The sequence below is a fragment of the Podarcis tiliguerta genome (genome assembly GCF_965153285.1).
Source record: "Podarcis tiliguerta genome assembly, chromosome: 3".
In the NCBI taxonomy this organism is placed as follows: domain Eukaryota; kingdom Metazoa; phylum Chordata; class Lepidosauria; order Squamata; family Lacertidae; genus Podarcis; species Podarcis tiliguerta.
Window position 1 is genome coordinate 5,100,067 of NC_139536.1, and position 24,694 is coordinate 5,124,760.

Consider the following 24,694-nt stretch of genomic DNA (forward strand, 5'->3'; position numbering starts at 1 on the left):
GGCCAACCGGATGCCTCTGGGAAGCCCACAAGCAAGATCTGAGTGCGAAAGTCCTCTGCCGCTTGTGTTTCCCAGCCACTGAGATTCAGAGGCAAATTGTCTCTAAGGCCGGCAGCAGCCATCGTAACTAGTAACCAGAGATAGCTTTATGCAATAGAAGAAGAAGAAGAAGAAGAAGAAGAAGAAGAAGAAGAGGAGGAGGAGGAGGAGGAGGAGGAGGAGGAGGAGGAGGAGGTGTTTGGATTTGATATCCCACTTTATCACAACCAAAAGGAGTCTCAAAGCGGCCAACATTCTCCTTTCCCTTCCTCCCCCACAACAAACACTCTGTGAGGTGAGTGGGGCTGAGAGACTTCAGAGAAGTGTGACTGGCCCAAGGTCACCCAGCAGCTGCATGTGGAGGAGCGGAGACGCGAACCCGGTTCCCCAGATTATGAGTCTACCGCTCTTAACCACTACACCACACTCTCTATAGGCTATAGCTCCGTGTCAGAACGTCTGTCTTGCCTGCTGGAAGTTCCAGGTTCGATCATCCTGGCATCTTCAGGTTGGGCTGGAAAAGACTCCCTGCCTGGGACCCTGGAGAGCAGCTGCCAGCCAGAGTAGACAATACAAGTGGTACCCTGCGAGGTAGGTTAGGCCGAGAGGGAGTGGGGATTTGAACCCAGGTCTCCCAGGCCCTTGACCCACACTCTAAATACCCTACACCACTATGCATCACGTGGGCTCCAAATCCACACTCAACTCCGAGTATATTTCACCTCCCATGTTTCTCAACTGAAAACAGGGACATCAGATTTGATTCTGGGATGGCTTCTGTAAATCCAGGACTGCCCCTTAAAAATAGGGACACATGGAAGGTCTGTCTTGTTGGATTCCCACAGAGCTCTAGCTGCCCATTGTGAGAAAAGGATCCTCTTCTTATGTGCCCTGGATCATCACCTCGTCATGGTGAGTGGGCTTGCATGTTCCTTTGACCCTTGTGAGAGAAGCCGTCAGGAATCTCGTACAGTGGTACCTCGGGTTACATATGCTTCAGGTTACATACGCTTCAGGTTACAGACTCCGCTAACCCAGAAATAGTACCTCAGGTTAAGAGCTTTGCTTCAGGATGAGAACAGAAATCGTGCTCCGGCGGCGCAGCAGCAGCAGGAGGCCCCATTAGCTAAAGTGGTGCTTCAGGTTAAGAACAGTTTCAGGTTAAGAACAGACATCCGAAATGAATTAAGCACTTAACTTGAGGTACCACTGTACTCCCAGCAGGGTCACCCAAGGTGGTGAGGTCAAAGGGAAGGAGCTAGACAAAGAATGACCCAAGAAGTTCTCAACGGCAGAACAGGCAGGTGATAACAAGCGATATGTTACAATGGCTGTGAAGGCGGATGAAGGCTGCAGCAGATAGGAATCTACCGGTTTGTCGTGACTACTCATGCCATCGGAACAGAGCCCTACTGCGAAGACTGTGTGTTGGTCAGCATGCCCCGATCTAAACAAATAAAACAAATTCACGCACAGGTGTCCTCCAAAAACATAACCACTGACAAATGAGAAACACTGGCCTGCGAGTGCTCCAGTTGGAGAACAGCCTTTACCAAAGGTGACCTGGGCTTTGAAGACACTCGAACTCAGGACGCAAGGGAGAAACGTGCTAAGAGGAAGGCACGCTTGGCAAATCCACACCGTGATCAGCTCCTGCCCGGGAACCTATGTCCCCACTGTGGAAGGACGTGTGGATCCAGAATTGGCCTCCACAGTCACGGACTCATTCTTAAAACCGTGTTAAAAGGTGGAGGAGGAGGAGGAGGAGGAAGGGCAAGGGGCTGAGCTTTCTCCTCAAAGAAAAAGAAGGGAGTTTGGGTGAATTTGAGGGTGCTGGCTGCCTCTCTTTGGGGATCTGTGGAATGTGGCTTCCTGTTGGACACACGACCCGGAAAGCTGTCTGCAGACAAACGCCAGCTCCCTCAGCCTGAAAGCAAGATGAGCGCCGCAACCCCATAGTCGCCTTAGACTGAACTTAACCATCCAGGGGTCCTTTTACCTCTCTGTTGGGGAACGTCTTAAAATCAAGAGAACTGCAACGTTTTGTTTGCGCGTGGTTTTTGAGGTGGGCATGGCAGTGGCAAAGCCAAGCCAGATTTCTTCCCAATCCCTTGGTAGGGACATTTAGGCCCACAAACGCACTTTTGCAATGCTATGGGGAAGTGGGGAGATGTCCTTTGGGTCACCTTTACCCTGCACACTCTCTGTTTGCAAGAGTGTCATCCTCAAACTCTGCAGATCAAGGCAAACAAACAAGCCTTCACATTTCCCAGCTTAAGAGACAAGATCCTGTTAATGGGGATTTGGCTGGGAGTTAAAGAGGCCTGGCTGTTGCTCTTGCGGCTGGCAGACTCCTCTCTCTCTCTCTACCACCCCCCCTCCCTCAGGCAATTGTTGGCTGTCTGTTCTAAGATACCCCAAACCTCTGGCCTGCATCAATAGGAGTATAGCATCTAGATCAAGGGAAGTAATAGTGCCACTGTATTCTGCTCTGGTCAGACCTCACCTGGAGTACTGTGTCCAGTTCTGGGCACCACAGTTCAAGAAGGACACTGACAAACTGGAACGTGTCCAGAGGAGGGCAACCAAAATGGTCAAAGGCCTGGAAACGATGCCTTATGAGGAACGGCTAAGGGAGCTGGGCATGTTTAGCCTGGAGAAGAGGAGGTTAAGGGGGGGATATGATAGCCATGTTCAAATATATAAAAGGATGTCACATAGAGGAGGGAGAAAGGTTGTTTTCTGCTGCTCCAGAGAAGCGGACATGGAGCAATGGAAAGAAGATTCCACCTAAACATTAGGAAGAACTTCCTGACAGTAAGAGCTGTTGGACAGTGGAATTTGCTGCCAAGGAGTGTGGTGGAGTCTCCTTCTTTGGAGGTCTTTAAGCAGAGGCTTGACAACCATATGTCAGGAGTGCTCTGATGGTGTTTCCTGCTTGGCAGGGGGTTGGACTCGATGGCCCTTGTGGTCTCTTCCAACTCTATGATTCTATGATTCTAGGAGAGGTGCTCCCAACCCCTGATGCCAGTTTGCTGCCTGGCAGGGATGGCAACTAGAATGAAATATTGGGGGAGCCAGGTAACCCTCATGCCATGTAATCAATCACATGACATGGCACACGCACACACACCATTCAAATTGCAATACCCATCAACCCCCTCAAATGCTTTATTGGGGGGCCTGAAGACCCCTCGACCCCTTGGTGTCCCGGTGCGGCTCTCATTTTCAGCATCTGTATTTCCACCCCCTCCCCAGCTTTCCAAAGGAGCCCCCACAAACAACGTGCCACTTCCTCAACTCACCCCGGTGGGAATCGTGAGTGGCGGCTCTCAAAGGGAGGGCTTTGTTCAAGCGGGAACCAGGCCAATTTCTGGAGGAAAGACCTGTGATGTCCTCGTAGGTGGGATGCCTGCGAGGTGCTGAAGGGGAACGACAAGAGGCGTCTTGTCGCGGGAGAACCCGCCCATTTCCGTTTCTCACTTTAGCAACCTTCAACTTGCTTTTCTTCATGTTTCTGCGCCGGTTTGTGATTCTCTCTTCAATCCTTTCGGAAAGTCCTCTCGGCATTCTGGTGCAAATTTCGCCTGCTGTTTGATTCTTTGTGTTTGGAGACGTGTGGATGTCAAAGGGTTCTGGGTTGCGTATTGTTTCACCATAGAACTGCAAAGTTGGAAGGGGTCCCAAGGGTCATCTAGTCCAACCCCTTGCAATGCAGGAATCTTTCGCCCAACATGGGGTTCAAACCCAAAACCCTGAGGTTAAGAGGCTCTGCCGACTGAACCAGAATTGTTGTTGTTGTTGTTGTTGTTGTTGTTGTTCTTCTTCTTCTTCTTCTTCTTCTTCTTCTTCTTCCTCTTCTTCTTCTTCTTCTTCTATAGTAGTAGTAGTAATAATAATAATAATAATAATAATAATAATAATAATATAATAATAATAATAATAATAATAATAATAATAATAATAATAATAATAATAATAATTTTTTATTTATACCCCGCCCTCCCCGGTTCAAAAATCGGGCTCAGGGCGGCTAACAACAAATTTAAAACACTTTAAAACACTTAATTATAAAAGCAGCATAAAATATGGTATAAAAACATGAATAACACTAAAAATCAAAAATCAATTAGATAATCCCCAGGGCTAGCTGGCTGAATTGGTCCTACTTGGGCCAGCGAGGAGGCCAGGGGAGAATTAGCTGTGGGGTCTCAGAGCGGGTGATCTTCATAAAAGGGGAGGGGGAGGTAAGAGAAGGGAAATAAAAGATCAGGCTGAATTCAAATTAAGGGACAGGCGGAATAGCTCTGCCTAACAGGCCGGCGGAAGGAGGTTAAATCCAGCAAGAGGTTAAATTCTTGCTGTATCTGTAAGGTCCCTGGAGTCCCTGCTGGGTAAAAAAAGGCAGGGGATAGATAGATGATTGAGACATAGGTAGAGAAGAAGAGAAGAAGAGTTTTGGATTTTATATCCCGCCTTTCACTCCCTTTAAGGAGTCTCAAAGCGGCTCACATTCTCCTTTCCCTTCCTCCCCCACAACAAACACTCTGTGAGGTGAGTGGGGCTGAGAGACTTCAAAGAAGTGTGACTGGCCCAAGGTCACCCAGCAGCTGCAGGTGGAGGAGCGGGGAAGCGAACCTGGTTCCCCAGATTACGAGACTACCGCTCTTAACCACTACACCACACTGGCTCTCACTGGTAGATAGATGGATTTGGTACCCGCCTGTCTCGAGAGACAAGGGAGTGAGCCTCTGGGGATGAAGTCAAATGCTGCTTCTGCAGCACCAAAGTGACCTCCCTGGGACCCAAGCCTGGGCAGTGTGTATGGAGGTCCTGGGCTGCTCGGACAACAAGACTCTCCACTTGGCCTCATGGCTGTGGTCCAAAGTAAAGCAGAACAACACGTTGGGAACCAGCTGGGCTGCAGGAGTTGCTGGAAGGAGGCGTACAAGGCAGAGGTGGAGCTAGCTCCTCCAGCACCCGCAGCGGCCCTTGGGGACGTGGCTAGCAGCCCGCGGGGGTGCGCTGGTGGCAGGGGGTGTCCCAGGGGTGTTCGGCAGTGGCGGTGCGTGTTCCAGAGGGGGCACCGGTGGTGGCGTCCTATGCAGTGGCGTAGCGTGGGGGGTGCAGGGGGGCCGGCCGCACTGGGCACAACATCTGGGGGTTAGGGTTAGGGGGCGCAAATCCACAGGTTAGGGGGCGCAAATTACTTGCCTTGCCTCGGGTGCTGACAACCCACGCTACGCCACTGGTCCTATGGGGGTGCACCGGTGCGTGTCCCGGGGGGGGTGGCAGTGGTGATGTCACCCCCCTTCAGGGATGACACATGGGGTGGACCACCCCCCGCTGCATCCCCCTTTTCTCCACCAGTGGTGCAAGGCACCATCCAACCTCCTTCGGGACTCCACACCTGAGATATTTTTTTGTATCTTGCATTTCCTCAAGACCAGGACTCAAGGTGGCTCACACAAATTAAAACAACACAGTTTTTCTGTTGTGAACCGCCGCGGGATCTTCAGATGAAGGGGAGTATTCAAATTTAATAAAATTTAATAGAATTATTTATAAGGTAAAGGATTCCTGGATGCTTGCGTCCATTTCACCCACTGTCTGTGGCAAACCCAGAAGTAACTGGTGGGTTTGCCGCTGGTTGCGCATGCACAAGAGCGGTGATCGCCGTTCGCGCCTGCACAGAAGCAGCAATTCCCGCCCGTGCCTGCACACAATGGCACCTCTCCCAGCAACCCGTTTTGACCTCCGGATGGACCTCCGGAATGGATTATGGTCGCAGGTAGAGGTTCCACTAAATAGGTAAAGGTAAAGGACCCCTGGACAGTTAAGTCCAGTTCCAGGCGACTATAGGGTTGTGGTGCTCATCTCGCCTTCAGGCCAAGGGAATCCGCAGACAGCTTTCCGGGTCATGTGGCCAGCAGGACTAAACTGCTTCTGGCGCAACGGGACACTGTGACGGAAACCAGAGTGCACGGAAACACCATTTACCTTCCCACCGCAGTGGTACCTATTTATCTGCTTGCACTGGTATGCTTCCAAACTGCTAGGTTGGCGGGAGCTGGGACCAGAGCAATGGGAATTTCCCCCGTCGCGGGATTTGAACCGCCGACCTTCCAATCAACAAACCCAAAAGGCTCAGTGGTTTAGACCACAGTGCCACCCGCGTCCCTCATAATTTATATAATACTAATAATCAGGGAAGCGGGCATTTCAGCCTCCCAGAATATTCTGCAGCTGACCTTAAGGTCACTGAACTAAGGATCTCCAAAGTCACATTGCAGCATAAAGTCATTGGATGTGCACCAGAGCAAGAGTTTCCCTTGTGTATTGAATCAGCATAATCGATTTTAATCACACTTTATGCCTTAATTGGTTTACCGATGCCAAGATGTCTGCGTTATCAACAACTGTTTTTTAATGGCCCTTATTATAAGGTAATTATCACCACCTATAATTTTCTGCCTTTCATTTCCTTCTGAACCCACCGTGTACAATTGCACACACCCCATAACTGTGTGTGTTTTTGTGTGTAATTCAGGATAACAACCCATGAATCTGATGAAGTAGGCATAAAGCCCATGAAAGTGCCATAATATATTTGCTGGCTTTTCGGGTGTCACAAGACTCTTTGCTGTTTCGTCCTGAAACTTGTTATTCCAAGTAATTCTACAGCTATTGAGGACGACGGCGATGTTGCAAAGAATCAGTTTTAAAGTAATCTAATCATTCTGTTCCCTGCAGCAAAACCTCTCGAAAAGCACGCAGCCTTGGTAACCAGAGCAATGTTCTAAACCCTCCCGAACCAGCCTAAAATTGGTGAAGCTGCGGTATTTTACATTTAGTGGAATCTGTGCTCCAATGTCATTCTTTTTTCGTGATTGTGGACAAGATAAGCTTTAGGTTAGGCATCTAAAATGAGCAGAGCTTCATTTGCCTGCTCTTTCCTGTCGAGCGAAATGATTGGCGCTACTAGTGCATCAAAAAAATAAAGGACAGGGGACAAGAAGCTGTGAAAATGACCGTCTCATTGTTTGCCTTGAGACCATTTCTCAAACTCTTGATTTGTTTCGAGCCTTGCGGACAGGAGGCAGCCGCCTTCTTCTCTCTGCAGCCAATAAAATCCCAAATCCATATTTATTGGGATCTTTACAGCTCCGCCTTATTGACTCAACGTCGCTCTCTAAACAATAGCCGAAAGGAACAAGGATCTCTCATCGCCACCCGCCCTGAGACAAGAGCCTTTAAATATAAAATGGGAGAGATAATAAATGATGTCAGCTGTAGTATCCCATTAGATAAATATTGCTCAGTATTAATTGCTATGTTGTTCAAATACTGGCTCCCAGATGTCTGCTGTCCTCTTGAGACACCTCAAGTTCTTCTGCAGAGATGGAAATATTTGGGAGTAATGCGGGCAACGGGCAGGAGTTTGAGATTCTTCCTGTCAGTCCCACTCCCAGCCAGTGGTGGAGATGGGTCATCTGACACACCAGATCCCATGGTCTTCTGCACAAGCATAAGTATAAAGTTTTGCCTGCATTGCAGGGGGTTGAATTTAATGGCCCTTTGGGTCCCTTCAAAGGCCTGGAAACGATGCCTTATGAGGAACGGCGAAGGGAGCTGGGCATGTTTAGCCTGGAGAAGAGGAGGTTAAGGGGTGATATGATAGCCATGCTCAAATATATAAAAGAATGTCACATAGAGGAGGGAGAAAGGTTGTTTTCTGCTGCTCCAGAGAAGCGGACACGGAGCAATGGATCCAAACTACAAGAAAGAAGATTCCACCTAAACACTAGGAAGAACTTCCTGACAGTAAGAGCTGTTCAACAGTGTGATTTGCTGCCAAGGAGTGTGGTGGAGTCTCCTTCTTTGGAGGTCTTTAAGCAGAGGCTTGACAACCATATGTCCGGAGTGCTCTGATGGTGTTTCCTGCTTGGCAGGGGGTTGGACTCGATGGCCCTTGTGGTCTCTTCCAACTCTATGATTCTGACTGTACAGGTCTATGGTTCTATTTACTGTTTGCTTGTGAAACGGGGACCATAAATGCCATCTCCAACTCCTCGAAAGATTCCATCAACGGTGTCTCCAAAAAATTGTACACATCGCTTGGGAAGACAGGCGAACTAATATCAGTGTACTGGAAGGAGCAAAGATCACCAGTGTCGAAGCAATGATTCTTCAACGTCAACTTCGTTGGACTGGTCATGTTGGGCAGGTGCCTGATTATCATCTTCCAAAGTGACTACTCTATTCCAAACTTAAAAAGGGAAAGTGTAATGCGGGTGGTCAACAAAAGATATTGAACGACTCTCTCAAGGCAAGTCGAAAAAAAATGTAGTATAAACACCGACAACTGGGAAACACTGGCCGGCGAGCACTTCAGCTGGAGAATAGCCTTTACCAAAGGTGTCATGGACTTTGAAGACACTCAAACTCAGGATGCAAGGAAGAAACGTGCTAAGAGGAAGGCACGCTTGGCAAACCATCACCGTGATCAACTCCTGCCCAGAAAACTATGTCCCCACTGTGGAAGGATGTGTGGATCCAGAATTGGCCTCCACAGTCATTTATGGGCTCAGTGTTAAAACTATGTTTATGGAAGACAATCTTACTCAGCTATAAGGGATTGCAGAAGAAGAAGAAGAAGAAGAAGAAGAAGAAGAAGAAGAAGAAGAAGAAGAAGAAGATTCCATGTAAACTAATGCAAAGACTGCCAGAACAAAGACACCAGAAACTGGGCTATGCCCGTTCAGATTGGAGTGTAGCTGGGCCACCAGCCGAAGCTGATGGAAGGCTCTTTGCCCTACCAAAGTCATCTGAGCTTTTTTGTGGATCCAGAAATACCCACAAGCTATGTCCCTGCTCCTTCAGAGAGAGTGTAACCCCATCTGGAGCAGGCCACACCCTGCCCATCCTGTCTAGGGAGCCACCCACTAATAGTGCTTCAATCTTGCCCGGATTGAGCATAAATGTTTGTTGGCTCTCGTCCAGTCCATTGCTGAGGCCAGACTTCAGTCTAGCACACCCCCTGCCACACCTGCAGGTGTCAAGGAGAAGCAGAGCTCGGGATCATCAAGGTGTTGCTGGCAACGTGCTCTGAGACTCCAGGTGGCCCCACTCAGCAGTTTCATGCGGGTGTGTGGGTGTGTGGGTGTTAAAATTTAACCCTGTGGAACCCCACACCGGAGACTCCATGGGGCAGAAGAACACTTCCCAAGCACCGCACTCTGGAGACAGCCATCCATGTAGGAAGCCGCTCTGGGAAAATAACATGCTCAATGATATTGACAACCGCTGGGTGACCGAGCAGGATTTCAAGAGACACTTGCTGTTGTTTAGTCATTTAGTTGTGCCCGACTCTTCGTGACCCCATGGACCAGAGCACGCCAGGCACTCCTGTCTTCCACTGCCTCCCGCAGTTTGGTCAAACTCATGCTGGTAGCTTCGAGAACACTGTCCCACCATCTCGTCCTCTGTCGTCCCCTTCTCCTTGTGCCCTCCATCTTTCCCAGCATCAGGGTCTTTTCCAGGGAGTCTTCTCTTCTCATGAGGTGGCCAAAGTCTTGGAGCCTCAGCTTCAGGATCTGTCCTTCCAGTGAGCACTCAGGGCTGATTTCCTTCCAAATGGATAGGTTTGATCTTCTTGCAGTCCATGGGACTCCCAAGAGTCTCCTCCAGCATATTTCTCCTGGCAAAGGTCATCACACAGGGTTACCAAAGGCATCTCCATGTCAAAACCCAAACCCCAGTTGAAATGGGTCGAGAAGAGTGGTTTCCTCCCCTTCTGGGAGATGATCTATAATGAACTGAAAAATGTGTTTAAATACACCTTCCCGAAGAAACCAGAGGCCTTTCTCCTGGGCATGGTTAGCCAACAGGTGCATAAGAAGGATAGGACATTTTTTATGTATGCTACTACTGCAGCAAGAATTCTCATCACACAGTATTGGAAGACACAGGAGCTACCCACGCTGGAAGAATGGCAGATGAAAGTTATGGACTATATGGAACTGGCAGAGCTGACTGGCAGAATCAGAGACCAGGGAGGAGAAACGGTGAAGGAAGATTGGAAGAAGTTCAAGGACTATCTACAGAAACACTATAAGATATGAATGTCTGATGACTCCAGATTGAATGTAAAAGGTTATTAGTAAAAAAATGTAAAGAGTAAAAAAGAACTAATATTTTAAGATAGAAGGAAATACAGTTATATTAGGATATAAAAATTATGACAAAATCAAATTAAGACAGAGGGAAGGAATTTGCTGATAGAATATATGATCTGGAATACAGGGAAGGGAGGTCTGGGGAGGTCGGAGAAATAAGTTAATGCCAAGAAGGTAATGAGGATAAAAATTTTCTTTATTGTATTTTTTGCTGTTTTGTGTTTGTGTGTTGTTGTATTCTTTTGTTTTTGTTGTGTTGTAGTTTATTTTCTTGTTTTTGTTGTCTTATACTTATTGTAAAACTTAATAAAAATGTTTGTTTTTTTAAAAAAGAGAAGAGTGGTTTCCTCCAAGAGAGCCTGGATCTGACCCACACTCAGGGTCCATGCCCAAGAAGGGAACATGAGCAACTGGCCGGTAATTAGTTGGATTTTCCGAATCCAGGGAGCATTTTTTAAGGAATGCTTTTGTCATTGCCTCTCCCCCACCCCCTTTTTTTCCAATGCAAAATTACAACAAAAATTACAAACACTGAATCCAAAATAAAGCAATACAAACAAGCAAAACAAAACAAAACACTAGAAAAAAAACAAAAGCACACATCTACAAATAAATCCATATCATCATTCTGATTGTTACGTACGTATACACATATTGACTTCCTTCCTTTGTTCTAAGACCTTGAAATTTTTACTCTTTCTAAATTGTGTCTAATGTAGATTGCCTCTATCGTTGTACTTTTTGCACCATTTTCCTCTTTCTTTAACCCTGCAAAGTTTCATTCGTTACATACCGATATACTTACTCCAGAACAATGTTTTCACATATACTCTTTAGCACATCCCCATTCTTTTAATAATTTTGGGTCCGATTGTCCCCTTTATGAATGCTGTGAGTCTTGCCAGATGTATATATTCACAAATTTTAATTTGCCATTCTTTCATTGGTGGAATTTTTCTCCCTTTCCAATTTTTATGAGCATCTTGGCAGCTGTTGTCACATAGATATCATTACCTCTTTTAGGCTCGTGGAGGACCCCCCGAAACACACAACTCTCAAGGAGGCAACCCATTCAGATGGACAGGGTATAAATAAATTTGTTGTCAGCAAAAATGTATAGGAAAAGTACAAGTTTTTCTTTGTGTGGCTTTTTCTGTTTTTTGACTGTGACTTGTTCTTCATTTTATGGGACTAACTTGTGACTGTGACTTGTGACTTTGTTTTTGCGACTGTGCCTTGTGACTTCATTTCTGTGACTTGTTTTTGTGACTGTGTGGAACCCATTTCAGCTACTGATTGATTGATTGATTGATTGATTGCATGACTGCAGAAATGGATAAAAGCCCCCCATCCAAACAATGACTATCATCAGTGTATGTAAGGGAATATATATATATATACACAATAGTACAATACAATAGTATCTTATTTATTTTATAGTACAGTACATTGAATATTGCTTTCATTTTATGGACCAATGGCTTCTTTAGATAGTAAAATTCATGTTAAATTGCTGTTTTAGGGGTTGTTTTTAAAAGTCTGGAACAGATTAATCCATTTTGAATTACTCTCTATGGGAAAGTGAGCCTTGGTTTTAGAATGCTTCGGTTTTGGAATGGACTTCCGGAACGGATTAAGTTTGAGAACCAAGGCACCACTGTACTCTGTCATTATTTTTATTATTAATTTATTGAGTTTATATACCACCATATACCAGGAGGTTTCAGGGCAGTTCACAGAAAAGATCACAATATATATAATCAGAATAAAAACAACAACCCAATAACATCCCCCAATCCCCCAAAAGAGCCACATTTTAAAAGGGTATAGGATGTCAATCAGGTCCACCAAAAGCCTGGTTAAAAAGGAACGTTTTTAAGGTGTATAATGAAGGTGTCAGGCGAACTTCCCTGGGGAGAGCATTCCACAGACAGGGAGCCACCACAGAGAAGGCCCTGCTCTCTTGTTGCCACCCTCCAGACCTCTTGAGGAGGAGGCACACAAAGGAGGGCCTCAGAAGATGATCTCAGGTTCCAGGTAGGTTCATATGGAAAGAGGTGGTCCTTGAGGTATTGCGGTCCTGAGCCATTGAAAGTTTTATAGGTCAAAACCAGCACTTTGGATTGAGCCCGGAAACTAATTGGTAGCCAGTGCAGTCATACCAGGATCGGTGCAATATGCTCAGACTGTCTTGCTCTGTTGTGCAACTTGGCCGCTGAAATCTCCACTGGCTGAAGTGTTAAGTTGTGGATGAACATATCAGACGACACAGCGATTTTTCAGACAGCTCTTGTTTATTCATAGGCCAGAACAGAACAGAACTGAAGGGTTCAGCCAACCTGCTAATATAGAGCTCAACTAAAAGCAACAGTAACAACTTTCTGTAACTATCCAATCACTGAACGTCACTTTCAATTCCTTATATGCATATGCGGACCTGAGTGAAAACTATCTACAGTATCCCCCTGCTGGCCCAGGGTGAAAACTTCAGTACATAACATGAAGTTTCCAAACCGTCTCCAGAGGCAGCCCTACATATAACGCATTGCCATGGTCACCCTAAAAGGGTGTAATCACATCTTCTCCCCGCCCCCTCCAATTTTCTCCTGCCCCTTTTCCCACAGACTTTTTCTTGTGGATGCCTCTCTGTCACCCAGTTCCGATTGTGAGCTGCTTGGGGCAGTGACCTCAGACCCCTTAAACACAGTTACACGCAGTGATTTTTTAAAAAATAGAATAATATAAGCAAAACATCAAATCGTCGTCTTTGCAGCCCGAGAAACCAGCCTGAGAGGCACATGTAAGCTGCTCTAAGCTCCCCACAAAGGAATTAAAAACCACAATGTTATTTATTAAATCTGTAATCTGGATACTGTCGGTTTATTTGATTCCATCCAAGGATTCCTTCCTGTGAAATATCTCAAGGCAACGTCACAGGAAAAAAAACGTAAAAAGCGATTAAAAACAACTTTATATGTGAAGAGAGTTTAAAATAATTCCCTGTAATGCACGTGTAGTATATGACTGTTTTAAAAGGCTTTTAGATTTATGTTACACAAAATGAACCACGGAGACAGACGAAGGGAAGTCATCGACATATTAAGGTTGTTGAAATATACTCGGAGTCAAGTGTGGATTTCATGCTCTTTATTCAGCTCATAGTGGTGAGGAAGAATGGAAGTTCCCCCAGAATGTCTGCTTTATATACATTATTTACACAATGGGCCCCACGTGATTGGTTAATTCCGGGATTCACCTGTAGGCCAATCAGGTTGTGGATTTACTTCCATCTGGAGCTGGATTGGGTGGCTCCTGTGGACCAATCAGACTGCTGCATTCGGAATCCTATTGTTCTAGGACCAATCAGACTGCTGCATTCTGGGTCCTATTGTTCTAGGACCAATCAGACTGCTGCATTCTGGGTCCTATTGTTCTAGGACTAATCAGACTGCTGCATTCTGAATCCTATTGTTCTAGGACCAATCAGACTGCTGCATTCTGGGTCCTATTGTTCTAGGACCAATCAGACTGCTGCATTCTGGGTCCTATTGTTCTAGGACCAATCAGACTGCTGCATTCTGAGTCCTATTGTTCTAGGACCAATCAGACTGCTGCCTTTTGGATCCTATTCAACTCAGTACATAACGGTTGTTTAAATGAATATTCTAAAATGTAAAAAGAAAATTTAATAAAAATTAGGGGGGGGATTAAATGGGGGTGGGGAGAAACCATGCACACTGAATTGAGCCCCTTAGGGGAGAAAAAGTGGGGTATAAATGCAAAAAAAAGAGAGTTTCTTCCCTTCTGCTCCAGGTCTGCCCGTCTCACAAGCCATCAAACTCCTGCAGGAAAAGCTCGCTGCCTTCCGGGTGACTCTTCCGGACTTCCACCTGCGTGCCGTCTGCGATTACTTCCACAACACCTTCATCAAACATTATGGGCTGCACCAGTTTGTCCTGGCGCAGGAGAGGGACCGCTGCCAGACCTTTGCCAGCCTGGAGGTCTACGCTCCCCCCAAGCCCCTGCCTCTGAGGCGGGGGACGGAAATCAGGGCCTGGAAGTACCAGCAGCAGCTGGCCGCAGTCTCTGCAGCGGAGGAGGAAAAGCAGGCCGAAATGGAGCGGATCAGGGCCACCTTGTGCAAAGAGAGGGAGAACATGCTGGAGGAGGTCTACAGGAGCGTCCGGACGCAAACGGCGACCCTGGAGAAAGAGGTGAGCTTGGGGCGTACAGCTTCCGGGTCATGTGGTCAGCATGACTAAGCCACTTCTGGCGAACCAGAGCAGCGCACGGAAACCCCGTTTACCTTCCCGCTGGAGTGGTACCTATTTATCTACTTGCACTTTGACGTGCTTTCGAACTGCTAGGTTGACAGGAGCAGGGACCGAGCAACGTGAGCTCACCCCGTCGCGGGGATTTGAACCGCCGACCTTCTGATCGGCAAGTCCTAGGCTCTGTGGTTTAACCCACAGCACCACCTGCGTCCCTAAGCAGCTGGGTAGGCTTGTCTAAACAGGAATGCCTTCAGCAGACGCCAAAAAGAATATGGTGAAGGCACCTGCTTGAGATCAATAGGCGGGGAGTTCCAAAGGGCACCAAATGACCAAGAGCCAGTAAATGGGGGTCGGGGTATTGCGTGGCATTTGTAGTGGCAATTCCGTGGATCGAAGCGGTCGAGTGGGCACCTGTCGGGGTAAGGCGATCTTGTGCACAAGGTCGCCCCCAGCTGTTAACGTCTTTCTATGCTAATAGTAAAGAGACGCAGGTGGTGCTGTGGTCTAAACCACTGAGCCTAGGACTTGCCGATCAGAAGGTCGGCGGTTCAAACCCCGAGTCATTCGTGACTGGACCTAATGGTCGGGGTACCTTTAAAGGTAAAGGTAAAGGGACCCCTGACCATTAGGTCCAGTCGTGGCCGACTCTGGGGTTGCAGCACTCATCTCGTTTTACTGGCCGAGGGAGCCGGCGTACAGCTTCCGGGTCATGTGGCCAGCATGACTAAGCCACTTCTGGCGAACCAGAGCAGCGCACGGAAACCCCGTTTACCTTCCCGCCGGAGCGGTACCTATTTATCTACTTGCACTTTGACATGCTTTCGAATTGCTAGGTTGGCAGGAGCAGGGACTGAGCAATGGGAGCTCACCCCGTCACGGGGATTCGAACTGCCAACCTTCTGATCGGCAAGTCCTAGGCTCTGTGGTTTAACCCACATCGCCACCCCTTTATGCTAATAGTAGCATCTGGAACTTGACACTTCAGTTCCTGGCAACTGGGGTTCGGAAGCTCACTGCCTCTAGTAGTAGCGCTTAGTGGCCCTTGGCACCCTGATTCAAACCTCCAGCCCCCTAGGTAATCCCCCCCCCCCAGGGTGTGGTACTTCTCACTTAGGGATCTGGTGCGTCGATCCCAGTTTGCACCACAGGTTCCACTCGCTGGAAAACTACGGCCTTTGAGTCTCCCGGTTCCAGCAGCCTGTTGACAGCACTTCAGAGTTACATCTGTGGCTGCCTCGTCCAAAACTTTCTCCCCAGCCCTGATCTGCATAATCAAGCTGCGACGCGTCTTATCGCCCTCGAGATGGAAAATCTGATCCTTGCCGAGACTTGCTTCCCTGCCTGGGAGCGCACTGTTTGAGGAAATCGAATGAAACTCCGACGTGTTTTTACTATTACTGCCAGCCCATCTACGGAGTGGAATTAATTGGCAATTAATGCTTACACGTGTGCTCCTCAACGCGCTGCCAGAAACGGCCGCGGGTGAGTTCAGAGAACGTCACCTTTTGAACTCGAGCCGAGACGTCTATCCTGGAGTGCTCAGTGGGTTGTTCAGTGTACCACCCTGTGCGCAAATGGGGGGGGGGGAACCCCAGCACCCATCCTTCCCGGTTCCTGGGCTTGGGTCCCGCTGCCGTGGACGTCCTCGAGATCCGATGGCTCTCTTCCAACCTCGATCAGCTCCTGGGAGCTTGGCAAGAGGCCAGTCCTCACAGCTGCCTGACGGCTTCTGCTGACAAGTATCACAAATGTTGCATCCCTGACCCACATTGGCCCCCACACTCTCTCCCCGGCCCCTCCCCGGCCTGCTTGCCAGTTCCCAAGCTCCACCCTGGCTTCTCGGAATGCGCAAGGTCAAAACCTTTGCAGAGCTAGTTGCTGAGAAGCGGCAGGCCTTGCAAATATCGGGGGCAAACATGGCGGCCGGCGGCGGCCATGTTTGTTTACGATGCACCTGTTTTGCAAGCAGGCGTGGGAATCTAATTTTAACAGTGGATACCCTCCAAGTGTCCCGATTTTCCAGGGAAAGTCCAGGAATCACAGAAGCAGTCCTAGTTTCTGATTTGATCTGGAAATGTCCCATTTTTCCTTTTTCCACATCTCGGAGAACACGTTAAGATGGAGATGGTTGCCAAGTTTCTGTGGCATGCAATGAGGATTCGCGAATGCCGTACCACAGCGTTTTAATTGTTAGGTGCCGATTTTGCCGGGTGATTTTATTGCACTGAAGCTTTCAGAATTTTGTGGTACCTCGGGTTAAGAACTTAATTTGTTCTGGAGGTCCGTTCTTAACCTGAAACTGTTCTAAACCTGGAAATTTAAAGACTATTTACAGAAATATTATAAAATTAATGAATGTTAGAATGATGTTGGATGGAGGTTAAAGGGTTATTAGTAATAATGTGGTGAAGGAGTATGGAAAATTCGAAGGTTAAAAAGATGAAGAATTAAAGGTATAATACACTAAGATAAAGATAAGGATAAGACAGAGGGAAGGGATTTGCTGATTAAATATTTGAATTGGAATACAGAGAGGGGAGGTGTGGGGAAGTCTGGGAAACAAGCAAATGTAAGAAATACTATGAAAATGGAATTGTTTTTACTTGTTTTTCTTTTTCTTTTTGTATTTTCCTTTTTCTTTTTTCTATGTGAAAGTCTTAATAAAATGTTATTTTTTTAAAAAAGAAACTGTTCTTAACATGAAGCACCACTTTAGCTAATGGGGCCTCCTGCTGCCACCGCTGCGCGATTTCTGTTCTCATCCTGAAGCAAAGTTCTTAACCCGAGGTACTATTTCTGGGTTAGCGGAGTCTGTAACCTGAAGCGACTGTAACCTGAAGTGTCTGTAACCTGAGGTACGACTGTATATGCCAATAACAATTTGAGGTTGAGGTTGACATGCTCAACAACCTCAAACGACCTTGCTGTGCTAGGTAACCATTTTGGAAGCCCGGGCAGCAAGCCCAGGTTCATTCTAAGTCTAGCGGAAATGTCAGAAGCCACAATGCCCTGTGTTTGTTTTCCAGACTCTGATGTCTCTTGTCCGAGAAGCGATTAAGGCCCAGGTCCAGAGTCTGCACGATATCATCCAAAACGAGATCCAGGCCACCTTTGAAATCCTTCAGCTCCGGCTCCAGAAGAAGGCCTTGCTCCTCAACCCGCCTGCCCCTTACCCGCCACCCTACAGCCCTGATGGGAGGAAGGCCAGCAAGCAGAAGAGGCTGAAGGACTTAATATTGGAGGCTCAGATTAAGGAGAAGGAGAAGGAGGAGAGGGAGAAGGAGAAGGAGAGGGAGAAGGAGAGAGAGAAGGAGAAGAAGGCGGAGAAGAAGGCGCAGAAGGCGGCGCAGAAGGCTGCGAAAGAGGAGAAGTCAAAGAAGAAAAAGAAGTGAGGGCAGTGTTCAGGTTCTCCCAGGCATGCCCTGACATTCTCAATCCCATGCCTGTCTCCTCTTTTCCAGGTCTTCTTCATCCTCTGGTCTTGAGGAGGATTCTCAGGGCCACAGTAAATCTGTGCCTGGGGCTTCCCCACCTCAGACTGCAGGTGGGACCTCACTTTCCTTCAGATACATCCCATAGAAAACTTGTGCGTCAGGGGAGAAGTCCCTTGCCTTCTTCTCTGACACGCTGGTTTTCCATGGAGATAATTTTCTCTCGCGAACCCCTCCAACTTGCAGCCTTCAGCTGTCTCGTCCAGACACGGGTTAACTCCCTCACTGAGAACAAAGCCGAAGTCTCTTTGTTCACAGGGGTAGAGATTTACAGAGAAACCCAAACAGATGTGTGCACCTAAATGTAGGTGCAACATTCACCAAAACATCAGAGGTTTTCGTTCCATCTTTCTCAACAAAAATTCTTCCTGCCAGGCCTATGGAAGGATGAAGAGACTGTTTTGGATGTTGCAAAGGCGTTCATCATGATTTCCCTCTGTCTTTACTGTTCCAAATAAACTAAAACATTTAATATTTCTTTCAACTCAAGCTGGCGTGTGGGGTTTTTTTTTGGGGGGGCATTGTTTTAAATAGCCCCCTGAGTTCCCCCTGGCAGGCAATCCTGAGAACAATCTGCTTAAGCCGGCGTAGCCCTGTTTGCTAGTTCGCAGCCTTCGGTCCCGATCCAGCTTCTGGCTGCACACAGAGCGTGGCTGGGAATTTGTCAAAATGTGACACATCCCATTCAAAGGGATAGACCACATCTGTGGGTGATAATGGGCACAGAATCCCAGTTGCACACATACTGACCACAGACCCTCCAAGTGTCTCTATTACAGAAGCCATCCCAGTTTCTGATTTAATCCCAGAATGCCCTGCTTTTCCTCCGGACATCCCTGATTTCGTCGGAGAAGTGTTGGAGGGTATGGAATGGGACGTCCCTATTTTCATTGGAGAAATGTTGGAGGGTATGGAAAAGGACGTTCCTATTTTCATTGGAGAAATGTTGGAAAAGGACTTCCCTATTTTCATTGGAGAAATGTTGGAGGGTATGGAATGGGACGTCCCTATTTTCATCAGAAAAATGTTGGAGGGTATGGAATGGGACGTCCCTATTTTCACTGGAGAAATGTTGGAGGGTATGGAATGGTATGTCCCTATTTTCATCAGAGAAATGTTGGAGGGTATGGAAAAGGACTCCCTATTTTCATCAGAGAAATGTTGGAGGGTATGGAAAAGGACTCCCTATTTTCATTGGAGAAATGTTGGAGGGTATGGAATGGGACGTCCCTATTTTCATCAGAGAAATGTTGGAGAGTATGGAATGGTATGTCCCTATTTTCATCAGAGAAATGTTGGAGGGTATGGAAAAGGACTCCCTATTTTCATCAGAGAAATTTTGGAGGGTATGGAAAAGGACGTCCCTATTTTCACTGGAGAAATGTTGGAGGGTATGGAATGGTATGTCCCTATTTTCATCAGAGAAATGTTGGAGGGTATGGAATGGGACGTCCCTATTTTCATCAGAGAAATGTTGGAGGGTATGGAAAAGGACGTCCCTATTTTCACTGGAGAAATGTTGGAGGGTATGGAATGGTATGTCCCTATTTTCATCAGAGAAATGTTGGAGGGTATGGAATAGGACTCCCTATTTTCATCAGAGAAATGTTGGATGGGGTGTAATCAACGTAAACTGAATCAGTCTGGTTATTTCAATGCATTGTTATTATCCAGTCTTCAGCATTCAGGGAGAATGTTTGGAAAACTAAGTAAGCGAGTGTGCACACTATGTTGCAGTAGGGAGTAAATATCACACACACATACACACACTATTTAAAAGCACGTAAAACAAATCCAGATATTTTAAGCAAATCCAGTGGCATTTAACCTCTCATTCCGCTCAGGTCTTCCTCTCGCTTCTGCCCTTTCGTAAACAAATCAAACAGGAAGGTAAGTCAGCCTTGGAGACCCCACCCTTTCCAAACACCCCATCCATTGCTTTCGACTTCTGAGCCATATTTTCGGGAGTCTTGCTCTCGCCTTCCGTGGGGTTTCAGGGGAAGATCAGACATCGGTTGGGGCTGGTGCCCTGAATCCAAGCAGATTGGGCAATTTCCTTCCTGAGACCACGGCAAGACGACTAATGTCCTTGAAATATACTCGGAGTCCTGTAGTGATTTCATGCTCTTTATTGCAGCGTGTAAAACAATGACTGAATTGCCCCTCAAACCTCAGGCTTTTATATACATTATTTACACAATGAGTCCCGTCTGATTGGCTGATTCTGCTTCCCTCCTGGAGCCTGATTGGTCTTTTCCTGCAAGCCAACCAGGTGTTGCGTTCTAGGATCCTACTTGTCTATTGTTCTAGGATCCAAGGTTAGGAAATAACACCCCCCCCACTCTCCCCAGAGCTCATAGGGAGGGATGTGATCACCATGACAGGGTCCCCAAGACCCAGAACTTACTGGAAATAAGAGGGAAAGGTCTGTGGTTGAGGGGTGGGGAGAGGAACTAATACGATGGAAATATCTAAGATGAAAGAAGCATCAGTTGAATGGGGATATGTTCATAGAATCTTAAGAGTTGGAAGGGACCCGAGGGTCATCTAGTCCAACCCCCTGCAAGGCAGGAATCTCAGCTAAAGCATCAATAGGAGTATAGCATCTAGATCAAGGGAAGTAATAGTGCCACAATAGTATTCTGCTCTGGTCAGACCTCACCTGGAGTTCTGTGTCCAGTTCTGGGCACCACAGTTCAAGAAGGACACTGACAAACTGGAACGTGTCCAGAGGAGGGCAACCAAAATGGTCAAAGGCCTGGAAACGATGCCTTATGAGGAACGGCTAAGGGAGCTGGGCATGTTTAGCCTGGAGAAGAGGAGGTTAAGGGGTGATATGATAGCCATGTTCAAATATAGAAAAGGATGTCACATAGAGGAGGGAGAAAGGTTGTTTTCTGCTGCTCCAGAGAAGCAGACACGGAGCAATGGATCCAAACTACAAGAAAGAAGATTCCACCTAAACATTAGGAAGAACTTCCTGACAGTAAGAGCTGTTTGACGGTGGAATTTGCTGCCAAGGAGTGTGGTGGAGTCTCCTTCTTTGGAGGTCTTTAAGCAGAGGCTTGACAACCATATGTCCGGAGTGCTCTGATGGTGTTTCCTGCTTGGCAGGGGGTTGGACTCGATGGCCCTTGTGGTCTCTTCCAACTCTATGATTCTATGATTCTATGATCCCTGACAGATGGCCACCCAACCTCTGCTTAAAAACCTCCAAGGAGGAGAATTCACAACCTCCCAAGGGAGTCAGTTCCACTGTCAAACAGCTCTTGCTGTCAGAAAGTTTCTGCATATGTTTAGTCAGAATCTCCCTACTTGTAACTTGGAGCCATGGGTTCGAGTCCAACCCTCCAGAGTGGGAGAAAACAAGCTTGCTCCATCTTCCATGTGACAGCCCTTGAGGAATTTGAAGATGGCTATCCTATCTCCCTTGAGTCTTCTCTTTTCCAGGCTGTGTTCAAACAGTGATGCCGCAGTTAATGAAGGTAATTGAGGAGCAACCCCAGCCTTGTTAATTATGGCATAAAGAACTTCCAGGAAGAGACATTATTCCCCAGGGAATTGGCCCTTAGACTTCAGGGTGTGATATGACATGATAGCCATCTTCAAAGATGGGCTGTCCCGTGGAAGATCCTGTCGTTTTCTGCTGCTTCGGAGGGTAATAATAAGAAGAAATTTTATTTATACCCCGCCCTCCCCAGCCAAGACCAGGCTCAAGGCGACTAACACCAGGTATAAAAACAATTGATTGAAATACAACTTAAAAACAAGATTAAAATGCAACATTACAATGCAGCCTCATTTCAGTAGAAACTCAAACATTTTGGGGATGAAAATGTCAAATCTTCACCAAGGCCAACTATCCAGACTGGTCCTACGTGGGCCAGAAAAAGGCCAGGGAAGTCCCCAAATAGGGGTTCCATCACAGAAGGAAAAAGGAAAGAGGGAGGGAGGGAGGGAATCAAATTGGCTCCAAGCCAAAGGCCAGGCGGAACAACTCTGTTTTACAGGCCCTGCGGAAAAAATCAGATCCTGCAGGGCCCTGGTCTCATGAGACAGAGTGTTCCACCAGGCCGGTGCCAGTGTTGAAAAGTCCCTGTCTCTGGTTGAGGCTAACCTGACTTCCTTAGGGCCCGGGACCTCTAGGGTGTTGGTGAGGTTACTCTCCCTCTGACGGAGCGGGTTCATAGCTTGGGGGTGCTCCTGGATCTTTTGCTGTCGCTTGAGACTCAGGTGGCCTCAGTGGCCCAGAGCGCCTTCCATCAGCTTCGGCTGGTGGCCCAGCTATGCCCCTATTTGGACAGGGACTGCCTAACTACTGTTGTCTAGGCTTCAAGGTTAGATTACTGCAACGCGTTATACATGGGGCTGCCTTGAAGACAGCTCAGGAACTTTGGCTGGTGCAGAATTCAGCAACCAGGTTGCTCACCAAGGCAAGATGGTCTGAGCATATTGCACCGATCCTGGTCCGACTGCACTGGCTACCAATTAGTTTCCATACCCAATTCAAAGTGCTGGTTTTGACCTATAAAGCCTTAAATGGCTCAGGACTGCAATACCTCAAGAACTGCCTCTTCCCAGTCCCTGTGGTCATCCTCTGAGGCCCTTCTTCATGCCCTCAATGAGAGGGCTAGAGGGCAGCAACAAGAGAACGGGGCCTTTTCTGCGGTGGCTCTCCATTTGTGAAACGCTCTCCCCAGAGAGGTTCACCTGGCACCTTCATTAAACACCCTTAAAGTAAAGGTAAAGGGACCCCTGACCATTAGGTCCAGTCGTGACCCACTCTGGGGTTGCGGCGCTCATCTCGCTTTATTGGCCGAGGGAGCTGGCATACAACTTCCGGGTCATGTGGCCAGCATGACTAAGCCGCTTCTGGCGAACCAGAGCAGCGCACGGAAACGCCGTTTACCTTCCCACCAGAGCGGTACCTATTTATCTACTTGCCCTTTGTGCTTGCGAACTGCTAGGTTGGCAGGAGCAGGGACCAAGCAACGGGAGCTCACCCCATTGCGGGGATTCGAACTGCTGACCTTCTGATTGGCAAGTCCTAGGCTCTGTGGTTTAACCCACAGTGCCACCCGTGTCCCTAAACATCCAGGCAAAAATGTTCCTATTTGACCAGGCCTTTGGCAGATGGACATCCGATGCAGTTTTAAACGTTATCCAAATCTTATTTTTATTATGTATTTTGTGGTGTGTGGTTTTTTTTTTATCTTGTATTTTGTGTGTGTTGTGAACTGCCTCAAGATCTATGGGTATACAATCTTCAATCACATAAAGTTGAAATCGCTCATTTGAAGCGTGCTCAAGTTGCGAGTTATGTGTCTTGTAAGAACAGGAGGCTGTGATAACTTGCAGTATAGTATCATGGTTAGCAGAGCCAGTGTGGTTTTGTGGTTCTGGTGTCAGACTGAGACTTTGCAGACCAGGGTTCAAATCTCCACTGGGGATTATAAAAATTGCTTTGCAAAAAAGGGGGCACATTATTTTTATTTATTTATTAAGGGACAGGGGTGGTGCTGTGGTCTAAACCACTGAGCCTCGGGCTTGCCGATTGAAAGGTTGGCGGTTCAAATCCCTGCGATGGGGTGAGCTCCTGTTGCTCGGTCCCTGCTCCTGCGAACCTAGCAGTTCGAAAGCATGTCAAAGTGCAAGTAGATAAAAAGGTACCGCTGCTGCGGAAAGGTAAATGGCGTTTTCCGTGCGCTCTGGCACTTGTCACAGTCCTCCGTCCGCCAGAAGTGGTTTAGTCCTGCTGGCCACATGACCCGGAAAGCTGTCTGTGGACAAACGCCGGCTCCCTTGGGCTGAAAGCGAGATGAGCACCACAACCCTATAAAGGTAAAGGGTAAAGGGACCCCTGACCATTAGGTCCAGTCATGACCGACTCTAGGGTTGCGGCGCTTATCTCGCTTTATTGGCCGAGGGAGCCGGCGTACAGCTTCCGGGTCATGTGGCCAGCATGACTAAGCCGCTTCTGGCGAACCAGAGCAGCTCATGGAAACGCCGTTCACCTTCCCACCGGAGTGGTACCTATTTATCTACTTGCACTTTGATGTGCTTTCGAACTGCTAGGTTGGCAGGAGCAGGGACCGAGCAACGGGAGCTCACCCCATCGCGGGGATTCGAACCGCCAACCTTCTGATCGGCAAGTCCTAGGCTCTGTGGTTTAACCCACAGCGCCACCCGCATCCTGCCACAACCCTATAGTCACTTTTAACTGGACTTAACTGTCCAGGGGTCCTTTACCTTTACCTATTTACAGTGGAACTTCTACCTGCGACCATAATCCATTCTGGAGGTCCGTCCAGAGGTCGAAATGGGCTGTTGGGAGAGGTGCCATTGTGGGCAGGCGCTGGCAGCAACTGCCGGCCATGCGCATGCGCGAACGGTGATCGCCGCTCCTGCGCATGTCCGACCAGCGGCAAAACTGCTGGTTACTTCTGGGTTTGCCGTGGACGTTGGGCATAATGGACAGAAACGGAGGCGGACCTAAGGAGAGGTCTGGCTGTGTTTATTACCTGGCCTTCACCCTAAGGTCCCAAAGCAGGTTACAGCATTAAAAACAAAATCAAAAACAATTTATAACCATGCAAATGAGGTGGATTCTAACAGCATTGCACCTCAAGCATCAAAAATCAGGACAAAGAGGAGAGCTTTCTCCAAAATCTGTGTAAGGACAATGGTACAAAAATGTGTGTTATTGGGAGAG

The 24,694-nt window shown here is 47.6% G+C and overlaps 1 protein-coding gene across 2 annotated transcripts in view; it reads left to right on the forward strand.

Moving 5' to 3' along the window:
- The window catches only part of LOC310673929 (uncharacterized protein C8orf74 homolog), an 83,068-nt gene extending 64,602 nt beyond the window's left edge, over positions 1-18,466 (forward strand). For both annotated transcript variants that reach the window (XM_083432765.1, XM_083432766.1), the window contains 2 exons: positions 14,031-14,431; positions 17,518-18,466. In XM_083432765.1, the coding sequence (XP_083288891.1) occupies positions 14,031-14,431; positions 17,518-17,883 (767 nt within the window). In that variant the 3' untranslated portion in view covers positions 17,884-18,466. The remainder of the gene's footprint in view (positions 1-14,030; positions 14,432-17,517) is intronic.
- Positions 18,467-24,694: the final 6,228 nt, after the last annotated feature.